Raw genomic sequence first — 16707 nt, 5'->3', positions numbered from 1 at the left:
ACAGCTGTTTTACATTATTTAGATACAAACCAGTGAATGTGGAGTTTGCATATATAATTCCTGTCAACTAAAGATACCTTTGCATTTTCAAGTATATTCAATTATTTATCAGATGGATCAGAGGCAGAATATATGTTCCAGCATGCAAAGACAGAGGTCCAGACCAACGCCTGGATGCGTGTAGCTGCATCGACGACTTAATGAAGTGAATACAGCGGAGCTTCTGTATCTCTTAACTGAAGCCGATGTGCAGGTTTAATTAATGGAAATCAAAGCGGACAGGAGCACAAAAAACAACCTGTGAGCTGGTATCTTATGATCCCCTGCTATCAAGAGGACGTCACACAGCTGCTTGTGCTGGAGGTAGGTCTCCATCTTGCGGAAGGTCTGCTCTGCATGATTTGTGGCCTGGAAATACTCGTCGGAGGAGTTGGCGTTCATTCTGGAGAAGGTGCTCAGAGCCAGCCTATGTGTGGAGACAAGCAAGCAGGGGATGGGGAAGAAGAGAGATGTAATAAACCCAATTCAGTGGAGCCTGTCTGTTTTTGCATCCTGTGCACTTTCTGGACTTGGGCTATTGGCTTCAGAACTTGTAGCATGTAGTCTCCTTTGTAATTAACAGAAAACTACTTTGAGATGGGTTGCATTACTGAAATGCCTTTCCCTCAACCTTTATTTTGGACATAGAATGGTCTGTAAACAGTTACTTCACTTGACGAGGACTTCACAGAACACAATTAATAAATAAGTAAATAGGACTCATCAAGGTGGAATTAATAAGGACATTTACATTTAGGGAGACAAAGTAATGTAACAAACAAATTAACTTCACCCACTCTTTTCCCATCCTGTCCATTATCATGAGCATGCAATACATAAATACACATCCAAAATCTGTGTAAACAGCATGATAAGCAACACATTATTCTGGACACAAAGGGGCTTATTTAGACACATGGCACTCCTGGCTCCTCTATTCCGTGGGGTGTATCTGTATCTTTCTTGCCACTCTAAACTGAAATTATAACTGTCATGGACTAAACTCCATACACAAAGTGCATAACTAAGCGCCGCAGTCCAATGGGGACGAGCAGGCACCACAATCTACGCAACAGCTTTCCAGACAGAAGTTCCCTGTGTCTGTACGTGGGCATGCCATTGTGTCTGGTCCTCCGTGTGCATCTCCATATCTGTGTGAGCATGTGTGTTTACCAAATACTGGGACTTAACAAGTGAGCAAGTCTGTTCCTCGTCCGCGTCCCCGCAGGCTTGCTAGATTACATGCTGTTTTACAGGAATCCAAGTAATCCCTCAGACTCGAGGCAAATAACGCAGCCCAGTCTCTTGGTGTCCTTCACAGAGCTAAGTCCACTCATTGACATTTAGGGTTGTTTGTTACGCCACATAAACAGAGCCAAGCTGCCTCTCCCAGGGAATTGACTGTCATCTCATGGTCCTTTGGCTGTGTAAAGACTGATGGGGCCGAAGGAAAAATGTCAATGCTATTTAAAGCGACACTTTATGTCCCAGCTCATTACTGTTCATATGCGGATATGATTTGAGAGCTGCATAAACACATACAATTACAGATGTGTCAATACAAATGAACTGAAAACCCTGTGGTGCGTTGTAGCACAACGTATTGGCACATACTAAGATTGATAACGCAGGAAGGATGGCGGCGAGGGCAATGGCTCTATATTTATGTCCTGATTAAAATACTATTACAGTACAAAGTTGTTGTTGTTTTGTTGTTTTGCCAAGCGTGTGTGTTCCACCTCTTTGATTACCAAAAGAAACAACATTTTCCCTCGGGGATATTTTTATATTGCCCTCCCCGTCACTGCAGTATCCTACCGTCTAATCTTTATTGGGAGACTTTATGCTAAATGCAAGGGTAATTTATTGCCCTGTCACAATAATTCCCCACTGACTCCAGAGTCTTGGAGAGAAACGCCGAACAAGAGTGAATAAGCAATGGGGCCGTAAAACTGAGATGCATTGCCTTTGTATGGGCTCCTAGGCATGCTGTAAGGATTTCTCATACCTACCAATCTCCCCGACACTAATTGCTTTGGTATCACATTCTGGGGAGCAGTAAATTAATCTGAGGTGTATATTTCACTTGCAGCAGTGGGTTGGATCATCAGAGGTATAGCCCAATTTTATTGAGGCACTAAAAGCCCCAGAACACCTTACTCTGGAGAAACCGCTGTAGGGACATTGCTGTACATCGCATATTACGAAGCAATTTCAAAGAGAGTCACAGACCCTAACAGGGCCTATAGCTTTATTTTCTAGTCTACAAACTATTACAATGCAGCAACTTGCATCGCTAGAGTGGCAACAAAAAGATATACAAAGGACCGAACTGAACCAGATTTTGGGCATCAATTTCCCATCACACATTATCCGGCAAGCCCACATGACGTTTCCTTTTCAGTGAGCACATATTACCAGAGGTCTTGTCAGCTGCTCCTCACACCTTCCCAAAGATATCACACCACAATGTGACGAATTGGATCTGAGGAAAGACACTGCATACTAAAAGTGGCCTGCTATTTAGGTGAAGCAGAGCATATGCCGTTCTTGGAGCCTGTTTTTAAGGTTGCACAGTGGAAACTCCAAATTCTATTTTAGAGCAAAAGGAACAAGAATGGAGTGTTAATACAAGGAATATATTCTTATTAATTATAACTTATTCTAAATGTTATCTAGTTTCCCTTTCTCTACTCCATCTGTTGTAGTCACTCCAACTTTTGAGTGTGCTGAAACTGCCCTCTTAGATGATGGTTGGCCTATTCAAAATGTGCTTTCAATAGCCCAGATTAGCCCTTATAGCTGTGAACGGTTGTGAGTTGGACGTGTTGCTTAGAATCTCAGTCTTAATACAACTCGTGTCAACCCCATCCCTCTACAAGAGGGAGAGTCGTGCCTGCCAGCGACAAATGGTAAATGTCTCTTTCAAAATGGATTATAACAGCCATTTGCCCCTGAAGGCTGCTGAGTTGCTTGGGTTGGGTTGAGAATCCAACAGCTCTTACAAAGCCTCATGCTGCGTGTGCCAACTCTTTATATTCCATGAGATCTTTATGCCTGTGTGCTTTCACAAGTCGGTATACTGCCATTTCGGCTTGGTGAAGAATATACACACTGACTGTAATAACTTGATACCAGCAGTAAGGCTGTGATGATAACTCTGTGAAGGAATAGATTTGTCCTCTCTGCACTTTTCCTATCTCACCGAGGCTCACGGCAAATATTCTGCTTCTGACGCCGTTGTTATGCCGGACATACCTGCTTAATATTGATAATGTGGGGAGGAAATGTAGCCGCATACAGGAAGCGTTTCTTTTGAAATCTTCCCCCGAATGTCGGCCAGTGCGCCCTTTATGTCAGGGAGAGCAGTGGAAAATTGCCACAGCTATTAAGAGAAATGAAATATTGCCTCCCACTAGCTTTTCCCCTCAGCTTTTTACCAAAACCGCACACGTTGTAAAGAAGAAGTGTGGTGGAGAAGTCATGTCAGCACAATGTCTGCGGACACATAATGAACATCTCGATTGGGATAATGATTCCTGTTTGGAATATTATGAAACTACATCTAGAGGAGTGAAATCCTGAATGGGGAAAATAAAAAATCATCAGTCAAAATATCTGTAAGTTGAATAATGACATTTTGCATAGCTCACTTGCATACATAAATAAGATATCTGAAGCCACTAAGAAATAATGTGCCACGGGATGAATATATTTCAAAATAGTGGGCTGCCTTGAAATGGAGCAGGTATGGTATATTTGAAATCCATATTGAGATTTTCAGTCGTTGCGCGGAGATTAATTGTGATTTAAACGCTGAGCTCTGCATTTTCATGCTGAGGAATTTAGTGTATGTTGTGTATGTATTTGTGTGTGTGTGTGTGTGTGTGTGTGTGTGTGCGTGTGTGCGTGTGTGTGTGTGTGTGTGTGCTGGGGCTTAAGGGCGTCATGTAAGTGAAAATGTGCAGATCTTATCAGAAAGCTCCTCACTGCTTTGCTGATGGCAGGTTAACTTGTTTAGTGTACATACAGTATGAGTCTGTCATCATAGTCGGACTGTCCGTAATTTATTCATATTTCATGTTAGTGAGTAAACAAATTAATCCACTTTATTAAAGCAGTGGATCCTTGGTCGCACACAGTCTACTGTATAAATATATAAGATATTTAGAGAACTATGTTTTGAGACTGCATATGCATTTGCAATTTAGCCCGCTAGGATTAAAATCGAAATGAAAGGTCTTAATATTTTCATGTTAATGGATGGGACTTTAAAACTGGGTGAATTAGATCACCAATAATTCAGTTATTTGTGTAATTTTTCCAAATCCTACCACAGATTATTGTTTTCATACATTCACAATTTAGAAAAAATACTTTCGTGCAGTTGGATATGATTAAGTTCCTTTTTGGTCCACACCATCTCATTTACAGCTTTCTAATAGTTATCTGTATCTCTATGATTCCTTCTAATGCAGATTACTTGAAGTGGGTGCCTCAGGACACTGTTGAACTAAGTCATGGCCCCTACTAATAGCACCCATCTAAAATTTATAGTGAGCTTTCGGGGGGATTATTTTCTTAGGAACATTTATGGGGGGAAATGAACCACATTTGAATAGAAATAGGGACATGTGTCAAGCATATAATGCCGCTGTATCTCTTATCAACCCTGTGCAAAGCCTCCGCTAAATCAAATCGATTGCCTTGTTGCTTACAGGATGCTGATTTTGTGAGGTTAAACAACAAAGAGAATCCATTAAATGCACAAAATCTGAACATCTCCTATCGCCTCAAAATGTCATTTTATGTTTACAACACATGGACTGTATTTTGCAATTTACAGCATTTTGAGGACGCCACCGCATGATGTGTCAGACACGCACACTGAGACCCCATAAGCCCTGTGGTGTTATGAGGCATCCAACAAATGTCTGAATTACTGCTGTTGACAGGGGGAGAGGTGGTGGTGGTATTTCTTCTCCAAGGCGGCGGAGAGGGAATTGAGATATCATTCAAACTAAAAGGCCGCTGACTCAAGCCTCTGTTAGTGTTTACGTGGGAGAGGTCAGGGTTTCCATTACATTCAGGTTAACTTACGTGATATATTTTCTCTGCCAACGACAGGGAGAGGTTATTTGGATGAGAGTCATGAGGACAGAAAAAAATACAGTGTATAAATGCATTAGGTGCAAGGGTATAGGAAAAGCAATGAATTACATCCTCCTTGCTCCATGTTTGATTGGACAACTCTGTGTATGCGTCCAAGTCAGTCAGATGAGAAGGTTAACTAAGGTCAGGAGAACGCTCCAACAATGAACATAATTATACCAGCATAGACCACAACATAAATGAGCCAGTGATTTTTTGAGTTATTTTCCATGCTAATGGCACCATCATAGGATTTGCTATAAAGCAAGTGAATCAGTAAAATAATGGAAGAAACTGATGGTCTGTTTATCCTTCAGACATTGTGTGAATGAAACTAATCACCGTGGGGCATGCACCACAAAATGACTGACAAGTATTTTCCAACTACAGAGGAACAGCGAAAACTTTTGTATTTTCTTTTTTCTTTTTCTCACAGCTCATTTCTACATTCAGCCTGTGGTATTGTGACAAATTATGTGTCAAGGATTTATGATGTGAGACGTAATAGGGCCACCCAGCCGGTGGAGTAAATGAATGTGCATATCTCAGTGACATCCACACATCTGCTTAGCCGCCGATGAACATGCAAGTGTGGTGTGTGTGTGTGTGTGTGTGTGTGTGTGTGTGTGTGTGTGTGTGTCAGTCACTGGGCCTAATTCACGGTGCAACTTTCCACATCTAGACGCAGAGCTTATCCAAACATCATTCCCTGCAACTTTTCCTTTGCAGTTATCGAGTGACTGCGTTTCCAATGAGCACAACCTTGATTGAAAGGTGACACATTTATTTACATGAAAGAAGGAAGTGATGTTACTGTCTATATTTGTTTCCATTCTTCAATGCTATTTACAATGGATAATGTATTACATATTCGGATGGTAAAATGAGCTATTAAAAGCACAGAACCCATCGCTGATTATCAGATTCATGAATGAACATAACTACTGTAAAATCAAGAGCCAAGGATATATGTTATGATCCAACGGAGTAGAACCGTTTTAATATTTAATTCTCATTGTCAAAATGTGACGAGTGTGCTGTATTTGCCATGGCCGGCGTGAACTCAAGGTCCCCCTGAGAGTCGGAGAGTAACACATTTCTACCGTGAGGCACATCTTTAATGCATGCACTTTTGACATATGGGACCTCAAAACATGAACATCTGCCAATTATGCCAACATGAGGAGCAGAACCTGGAACTGAATCCAAAACTGTATCTTAACTCAGAATAATTCATGTTCTTCTCGGGAACCCGAGCGTCCACTGCCTGTGGCGTCCACTTACATTCACGTTGGCACACTTTTGGCTGTAGACTGAGAGTGTGTATTTAGAATTACCCGTTCAATCACGGCGAGCTCCTTACGAAACAGAGAGAGTTGGTTCACTGCCATTGTTCATTTCATCACCAGGTGCACCGAACAAAAAGCATGCAGGAATCAGCAAAGCTTAGAGGGGAAGCAATCACCTTAGAATGTCACGGACAAGATAAAAGGAGACTTGGTCTTTTCATCCTTGATGTGAGGAGCTTTTAGTGTGCCGCCAGACAGAGCATGCACCCACATACGCACACATGCACCCGCACGTACACATCTCTAACCTGTTTACTTCCTGGAAGAAGATGTAAGATCACAAGGGAGACAGGGGGAAATAAACAAAACCTGGAAAAGCAGGGGAATTTATCTAGAAAATTTGGCATCAGGGTTTAAAAAGAAATTATAATAATTTTGGTAGGAATTAGCTTAAACTGCGAGAAGTAGCTATGGTAGCTTTTATGATAATAGTTGTGGTGCCAGTCCAGATAATTCATGTGATTTCATGGCTTCCTCTTTTTATAGGGTCCGGTACCCAGTTACGTGATGTAATGGCTCTTTCCTGCTATCCCCTTTTAGCTCTGTGGTCAAATGCATTAGTGAAATGTGTAAAAAACTAAATACACTGAGGAATCCCAGCAAAGTCATAGTGTGCTTGTAAACTGGACCACAACACTGACAAGGGAAGGGGGAGCCTTGGCTTTTGCTCCACTGAATAATTAAAAGGATGCTTTATTGGTTTATCCTGCCTAACATGCTGTGTACGATAAGAGTGAGCTGTCCCCAGGTGAGCCATGGTGGCAGCTGCAGAGTCTGAGTAAATGGCAGTGCAAATGAGTTCCTTTAAGCTTCATTTACAGATCTGCATGCCGCGTGGCAGTGCAAATACAGAATGAAAAAAAATAATGTTATGTATTCCTGGATCTGTTGCCCCTGCAACCCGGATAAGCCGATATGACAATGGATGTATGGATGTTATGTACAGTATGACATTCCGACTGCTATGTAGTAAGAAAGCAAAATGTACTATTTCAAGCAGGATTGTGCTCATCTTTCCTAATCAAAACAAAACCTTCAGAGTTGATCATCCTGTGCTGCTGCCTCAGGCACCAGACTTTTCAATCAGATGCAGATTCTTGTTCGCAGCTAAACTTTCACTATTGAACGTGAGAGAACTACTGTATGTGATCCCATAATCAGCCAACTGAGCAAAGTCACTGATGGGTGCCACAAAAGAACATCTGTGTCTCCTTAGTATCTCACACCTCATAACAGTCATACCTCTCTCTGGCCTCCACCTCCGCGGGTTCCTCTTTGCTGTTCTTCACATCCTGCTGGCCAGTGTTGGTGTCCTCTTTCCGTGTGGCGCTGGGTGAGGAGGAGCTGCTCTTATGAGAGTCCTGGTTGTTGACCTGGATGGTGTTCTGCTGATGGTGCCACGATTGATTATGACCCTCTCTGACATGGACAGGAGTGGGCCCCGGCGTCGGCGCTAAGATGCTGTGCACCGGGCTGTTGGTAGACTTCCGTAGCCCTCCGGCACCTCTCTCCCGGGAGTGACTCTTGAGCCGGCCATGGACCGGCGTCCCTCTGTGCTCCAGGCCATCCTGCTGGATGTAAGCCCCCACACTCCCTCCACCCCCACCTCCACCTCCGCCAGCCGAACCTTGGGATGAATGGCTGAACCAGCGCCAGCGCAGTCTGAGGATCTGCTTCACGTCAAAGTCCTTCTTCCCCGACACGGACATCCTCCTCCTCCTTTGGGTTTAGGAGACGAAGGTAATGGTACGTTGTTGTTGAGTCCCCGAAAACATGGAGAGCAGAACAGAGAAGAGAAGAGCCAAATTGCTTTCAGTTCGCACTGGCTACATAGAGTGTTCCTCTTCTCCTCCGGTATTTTGTCTTCCTACTATCATGACCACCCCCTCCTCCTCCTCCTCCTCCTCTTCCTCCTTCTATTTCTCCTCCGTTGTTCTTTTAAGGGGAGATGGAAAGCAGCCCTCTGCAGCTTTTGTTCCTGTGCCTCAGCCTGTACTACCCTCCCTCCAACTCTCCCTCTCTCTGTCTTTCTCTCTTTCAATCCTGTGCCGCTGCTGCTGCTGTTTCTGTTTGCCGCTGCTGCTGCTGAGCCGCTGGAGCTGAGTTAATACACATACATGATCCACACTCCCTCCCCTTCGCCTTCCCTGTTTTGCTATCCCTCTCTCTCTCTGCCTCTATCCCTCTCTCTCTCTCTCCCTCTCTGCTTGTCTCCCCGTACACACACACACACTCCGAGAGATAGACATATATATTCTGGATATGAAATGAGAAAATCTCCCAAGCCCGCCCAGACCCCTCTGCCGTTGTTCTGTATCTTGGAGCCAGGATGATGAGGTCACACCTTAACAAAGTAAATCACTGCTTACCCAAAGGGGGGAAGAAGACAACTAACTAGACATGTATTACCAGGACCATTAGTGGCTTCTTATTTAAGTGGGTACACACACACACACACACACACACACACACACACACACACACACACACACACACACACACACACACACACACACACACACACACACACACACACTCACTCACACACACACACACACACACACACACACACACACACACACACACACACACACACACACACACACACACACACACACACACACACACACACACACACACACACAAATGCACATCCATAAACAGAAAATCAGGGATACATTAATAACCATCTCATAAATAACCAACACACACTCTCTTGGCAAAGGCAAGTGAAATTTATCTCGCGCTAACACACATCTGTGCAGGCTGCTATATTCTCACATCAAACCCAAATCCCGTGGGGGAATGTCTCAGTGAATGTAGCCATGCAGAAAAAATATTCTCCTTCAGTCGCCGTCTTGAAAGCCCCCTGCGATTACGAGTGAAAAACTACATGCTGATGAACCTTCAAGGTCAGTAAGCTTCTCCAGTCAGGGCTTCAGGAAAAAGTATTTTACATTTCAAAGTTAGATCCCCCTCCCGCGTAAGCTTAATACTGCACCAGGTTTCTTCACTTATACTTAACTAAAGACAAAGGCAAAAGGACGGTGGAACAATGTACAAGGTGATTTGAAGGTATTTCGATCAATGCTGACACCATCACCAGCATATGAAAAGAGTCATTTGATTCATATGCTGTAAGGATATTGAAAGACAGTGTAGGACCGTTTGTTTTTATATTCATCCACTGAAGCCTCACATCTTGGAGAGACACCTTGTGTGCAACATGCTTGCATATTCATTGATTCATCATTTTTGAACGACAAGGAACAACCCCAACCCCTCCTCAACCCAAGTGGTAATTGGATTTGTGAACCATGAAAGATTTTGAAACACAGCAAGCCTGAGCCTATACCTGCTTAATACTGCACAGAATCCTGTAGGGATTTATAGATACATCTACATTGGAATAACTCAATCAATGTTAATGTTCTGCACCTGAGCTCCCGATTAACACTGTGTTTTCATGTTTTTATGATCACTGCAAGGTTATCCAACCGTCCAAGATCATAGATTCGCAATGAGATTAACTTTGATTCCTGTGAAATAATTGAAAATGAAAACAGAGAGCGGTCGTTCTGTACTCGTTCCTAATTTCCACCTCCATGACAAAGGAGAGAGAACCTTGCACTTCAACTGCTGGATTTTACAATTGTGTAATCTCTCATCCGCCTCCACCACCTCCCACTGCAGATTTGGAAGAGTGGATGCAACCAGCTACTGTATCCTCTAGTATTTCCCTTAACCATTACCATCAATGCTTTGTATTTATTTTATAATGCAGGCAAGTATTGATCGGACACAGATACAAAATATATTTAATAAATATATTCTCCCTAACAGACTGCAAATCTCCTGCCCTCTCTCATTATAAATAACATTCACAAAGCTGAAGATGACACTTCACCAATGTGTGTGCTTCATTGACTATTGGTGAGTGAGTTACAGCTATAGTACTTCCTGCTAAAGTTAGGGGCTTTTTCTCTCATTCCGTGTGTTCTTCTGCAGATAATGCAAAACAACAAAATAGAGAGAAATATTATGATTAATAATGTAAAATGTGCAGGTCAATGCATAATTTAAATCAAGTCTTTGTAAGGAACTACGGGGGAGGTTGAAAGACTACATGGGTCTGGATCATCCTTTGTTTATATCAAAGTGTTTATGTTAATGACATAATAAGAATGGATGAGCTCCAAACATTATTTTCACAGTCTAGAGGCAAATCAACGTATTATTAATATGAGTTTCTTTTGCTTATAAAAATATTGTACTTTCTATTATGTTAGACTGGAGCCCAACATTGCCTGTGTAGAGTACAGCATCAGTCCTTGCTGGGATTCTGAACACCCAAAGGGTTCACACAAATATATTGGGTTTGTTTGTCCACCAGAGCATCATTGCTCTAAGGTTTCCTTTGTCCAAAAAAGTAAGCCATCTTGGTTTGCTGGACCTAAGGCCTTCATCTTTTGACATTTACAGTGTCTCAGCAGGGATGGTGATCTTTAATGTCACAACTAAATAATGATTCCATTGATTAAAAGCAGAAAGACATTTTGATATACAGTATCTAATAATAGTACTGGTACACATAAGTGTGGTGTGACTAACCTCACCCTGTTATATGATACAGCCTTTATCACAGGCATAACAATGCAGATAATTTGTATTTAACCTAAAGCAACAAAGAATATTCTTGCCCATTGTATTGCCCATGCTGAGGTTCATTTTATAACTTGCACCATTTCTTGGTTACCTCACCAACTACTAATCTCTTTGGACAGACAATCACTAAATGTCATAATCATCGCAGGTAATATCAGCTGTGCATGAACTATAAACTGAAGACTTTAATGTCCTCCCATGCGTTTGTTATCGCACAGAAATGTTCATGTGTCCTACATGCATTTAATGTAGTCCAGGAGGCACTCAATAATCCTTTGTACTTAATTACTTAATAGGTTTTTAAATCCAACATGATATGAAAGCAGCCTTTACATAACCGCCTCTTAAATAAAGCTGTATATGGGCTGCATTGTAGCTGAAACACTCATTATGAAAAATTACATGGAAGAAAAAGTGTGATATCTTAAAATTAAAAAAGGAAATCTTATCAGAGAAAATGTCCCTACAGAAACGCAACAAAAATACAGTGTATATGCATTATCTAACATGTACTGGTGGATAATGCATTACATATAAATATGTTTGCATAGAATGAATATAGGGTATCTTGAGGACACTGTCTACGTGTCTATGTATCATAAAAATATAGGCCCATTACAGTGAGATGAGCTAATGTATAGTAGCAAGCAATCACACTGGATAACCTCTTTACTCTGGCAGGAGTCAAGGACACCATCTGGCTGCACTCTGCATGACACATGAGATGTCAGATGTCAGACCGGTGTAGTAAACCACATTACCATCACACACCTGCCTCCCCAGCTAACATACCTATGAGCCTAGACGGCGATTCATTGAGTGTGTAAGACTGGTAAATTGATATCTTTGCACTAGCAACCATGCTGTAAGTTAAATCCCTTTTCTTGGTCTTATAAATGATTTGTATTAAAAAAGGGGGTTGTGTTTATGGAATATGAATCAACGAAATGCCAAGAACAGTGAAAGATAAACAGAAGAGCTACTAAATTCACATGTTGGTAGAGATGTTCAAAATTGGTAACATGAAAATGTTTATATTGTATTCACAGGGTGTGTGGCGCATTCTAGATAAATGCAGGATATAAGAATGAATAGGGACCAACCTTTGCCCCCAGGAGTAACTGTAAAGCAGTTGGGTGTGTTAGATCTAATTGGCCATTGTCCACATTCATGATTCAAAAGGATATAGCTCAGCAAATTGAATACAATGACAAAAATACCACACACGCCCACATATCCAGCACTCGCACAGCATGCAAACTAGCAGTCACATTTAAGATCCGTTTGAAATATCAGTTTTAATTTGTTAAGTAATTATTTGCTGTAGAACCCCTAACCAGATGTGTCCATGAGCACAAATTGAAAATAAATACAATTATTTTTTTTTCTACTTATGGCTGAACTGGCAGATATAGGTTACTCCTCCTGAATCTATAGCACACACTATCATAGACCCATCTGATCTTAACTGAGGACATACCATAACCGGTACGTATATTAATTTTAACTTACAACATTTGTGAATACAATTGTAAATACATCAATCTTTCTTACCTGAGAAACAGATTCTATGAGTTACTCCTCAGCATTCAAACGGTGGAATTATCTTCTAAAATGTATGGCCAGCAAGGACAACCTGCATGTAATCCAATGACTTGCACATCTCAACTGTGCAGGACTATTCCAACTTTTTCTTCTCCGTGTCTCTTTCAGCACAAAAATGTTTGCCTCTCCAAAAAGGAAGGGGGCACTTTCCTCTACTAAAGGAAACTCATGATAAGTTCCTTCCTCTGCACTATCATAACAATTGCATGCAAGCAACCAGGAACACTAGGGTCACATCCTGTGATGGAGGCAAAACACTGCTCCCACAAACCAGGTTTATTGTTATCATGGAGTTTCTACTCAGTAAAGCAAATCATTAAATCACTAATAATGTCAGAGTTATCAAATTTTCAAAAACAATATGCACATTTTTATGAATCTCAGAGTCTTATAAAATATGGTGCAGAATACAAAGAAAGAAAAGTCCATTTGAAATACTTTGAAAGACCCTGTGTCACCAGAATTAACCACACAACACAGTTTGAGAATATGCAACTTGTTTACTCATATAAGTTTTGTATCGCTTTGCTTTGCATAGCTTATATTTTGTGTTAGCTTTATAACAGTTCTATCACTGTTTAGGATTTTGGGTAACTTGGGACTGTTATTGAAGCTACTGGGGTTGGACATTACATTTGTATTAAATACTTTTGTATTAGTTCCTTTTCTTTAGGCAAGAGTGGATTGCCAAACTGTAGGGAGACTAGGCACACATTGTGAGGTGTCTCTTGTAAAATCACTAGGACAAAGTTGGCCTCAGCTTTATTTTATTGGTTTAGTTCTAGGTTGGACTAGCCATTTTAGATGAGGCTGTGTAAAGATTTTAGATATTATATATAAGAAATTGTATCTGAAGATAGGATAAAGATTATTTTATCTTTGCTAATTAATTTGGCCCATCAATCCTTTCTCGCTCAGAAGTTCCTGTCCTTTCATATTTTGATTGCTTATTATTTAAATAGGAAAACAAATCTGCTTGCCTTATCAGCATTATGAATACTATACAAATAAAATCAACACCCCCTTTTACAATATTTCATGGAGTGCAATTCCCCAGGTGGCGTTGTCAGTCCCCCTCCACTTGCCTATATGCATTAGCACAGAAACTAGCATTCACCAAACAAACCCCATAATATTTCTTAAAATCATTGAATCAATAAATCCAAAAGGCAAAACTATATACTGTAGCTTAGCACTGAAAAGGTGCCTATTCCACCTCACTAGCTAAAACAGAGTGTTAGCCAGTGAGGTGAAGTGAAGCCTCCTCAGTCTGAGTGAAGAACAGCTGGTCTTCGTGAGCGACCTTGAAGTGTACAGATTTCGGCTGCTGCTGAAATGAAGAATGGAAAACAAAGAGTTCTGCATATGCTATATTTCCTCCAATAGCAGTCTCTCACTTTTAATTGCAGCAGTGGGAGTGGTGTTCTGTGAGTCGGTGGGCTGGGGGCTGAGGAGGACGAACATCTGAAGATTGTCTCAAACAATTACATCTTAAATAATTCTCGATTGCTTCTTTTTTCTCATAAGGTATTTAGTGTGTACTTTTGACCCCATTCTAACGTATTGGGTGCTGCATCACACCTTGTTTGTTTGACAGGCTTGTAATGACACAGCCATTTTTATTTTTTTTATTTTTATTTTTTTGAGTAAAATTAACAAAGATAAGAGAGATAAGTAGTGTTAACATGACACGGTAGGAGGCCTCCTCCCCAATTTTTTGAGTAACCAGCCACCACTGAATACGGAGCCCAATTGCAATGGCATTGGATTGTGTGTGCTGGAATTCTTTATGATTATTATCATTATGAAACTGATTTTCAGCTAAACTGATTATATATTTCTCAACCAAGATACATCAATAAAACTGCTACATATTGCATACTAAATAGTCAACGTTTTTCAGGGAATTTAGAAAATTCAGAATCAGCACATTTTCACAGATGTTTAAGCATTTTACAACTCCTCATTCATACATTCAAGTAGAAACTCCATTCAAATGATCATTAAATTTGGGATTTTTTTCATTAATTCAACTTTTAACAAATGAAAAGGAACTGTAAAATCTGAATATCTTTTGAACTTGTTTAAACGCCACAATGTTCACTCTTCATCGCTTATTTTTTACTTCAAAATAGTTACAAATTATTTTTTAAACCATAGATGTGGGGTGGAAAGCAGACAGTGATGTTTTTCAAACCTGCTCTTTTTCTCACATTGTTGACACTACACACTACACACATTTTGCACAACAAGTTCTGCATAATCTCCTAATCTAGTGGAAAAGATTAGACCCTTTGAGTATCGAGCTGTACTGACTTTCATGTTTTCCCGTTAAATGATAAGTCTGGCCCAGGACTAAGAGAGTAGTTGAATGTGGGTTGTCAAAATCTCTGACATCTTTACCGTCTTCCTACTCATTATTTTTTTCAATGAGAAACTTAATTTAAACCGTTAACTGTTTCACATCAAGCATTTCTGTTTAGTGTCAGTTTTCAGCATCCAGTATTCACGCCACAATTGGTATAAGAAATGTAGTTAATTTGGCTGTACTGGTCTTTAAGAAAGTATTTTCTATTCATGAAAGTTCATGAGAATAATATACATATATATTTTTTTTTTCAATACTTACTGATGAGGCAGAGGGGCTGAGATCACCTGATGGGTTACCTCATCGTGAGATTACATGTGACATGTTATTTGAAGTATCTACATATCCGGAATGGGTGTTGGCATTATTTCCTTTGCTTTATGTGATGGATGTGATGTCACAGATCCAGTGTTTCTGTGGTGGTAATCTGTTGTCAGAAGGATGCACAGAAGTAACTGCTTTTTATTTTTTGGATTGCATTAAGTGCCCTGTCATATATCAGTTACACTCCATATGTTTTTATTGGAAGTTTCTTAAAAAGATAATGCTGCAATATCTCTGCTATTTCAAACAATTTTCAGTTCAGAGTAATATTGGACAATAAAAGCAATGAACCTTTGGGGATATACTCTTAAAGGGGCCTACCATCTAGAAACATACCTGATACCACTCATTAAAGTTTGTTTCAATGTATCTTTCTGGTAGTTTCAACCTTACTGTTGTATACCATGCTGTATGAATTTATAGGACATATTATATATATATATATATATATATATATATATATATATATATATAAAGAACATTTTTTAAAATATAAACATAAATAAAGTATATACAGTATAGTAGGGGAAGGTGGGGTGATTTGTGCATTTTGGAAGTTGCAAAACCCCTTGTTTCTAGAAAACCGTGGAAGAAATTGGAAATGTGACCACATATTTAAGAAGAGCCATCCATTTGACTCATCCTGTAAAGAAGGGAGACACAAGGAATAAGATATAAGCACATTTAAGCTAAAAAAACTGTGTTTTGCCTTTCAAAGTAAAATTTCCATGATCAAGGTTTTTTGATTATTGTGTCTGAACAATTATAGACACGTTTGAAAACATTTGACACATGTTTTAGTGCTTTGGTATGCTACACTTTGAGTCTATATAGTTAGCACAATGTCAACCCTAAATTGCTGCATCATGCCTATTATCCAAAATTCTGGGGATGGGGTGATTTGTGCGCAAGGGCCTGGGTGAGTTATAAGTAAGTAAGTAAGTAAAATGTATTTATAAAAGCACATTTATGACAGTTTGCACTGTCCAAAGTGCTGTACATAGTGCATTCAGTAGGTAAACAATGAAGGTAAAATAACAATAACCAAAATAAAAGACGTAAAGCCCATACATCCACATAAACACAGATAGTAGTGCAGAGGTAAGTAAGTAGTGCAGAGGTTAATGGGGAGGAAACACCAGGGTGTACATATGGGTTTTGAGCCTTGATTTAAAGGCAGAAATGTAGGGGGAATCACATTTGTCA

At 40.3% G+C, this 16707-nt stretch overlaps 1 protein-coding gene across 2 annotated transcripts in view; it reads right to left on the bottom strand.

The window, feature by feature from the left end:
• Positions 1-12892, bottom strand: part of klhl4 (kelch-like family member 4) — a gene marked incomplete at its 5' end in the record, with an annotated part of 28390 nt that extends 15498 nt beyond the window's left edge. Inside the window, 2 exons of one of the 2 annotated variants that reach the window (XM_080035286.1) lie at positions 299-466; positions 12759-12892. In XM_080035286.1, coding sequence (XP_079891412.1) covers positions 299-441 — 143 coding nt within the window. Of the gene's footprint in view, positions 1-298; positions 467-7781; positions 8249-12758 lie in introns of those variants that run through there. The other variant, XM_080035285.1, reaches the window with a different exon arrangement.
• Between the last annotated feature and the right edge of the window lie 3815 nt (positions 12893-16707).

Source organism: Ammodytes marinus (genome assembly GCF_949987685.1).
Source record: "Ammodytes marinus genome assembly, chromosome: 10".
Classification (NCBI taxonomy): domain Eukaryota; kingdom Metazoa; phylum Chordata; class Actinopteri; order Uranoscopiformes; family Ammodytidae; genus Ammodytes; species Ammodytes marinus.
This window is presented reverse-complemented; position numbering and strand designations above follow the sequence as displayed.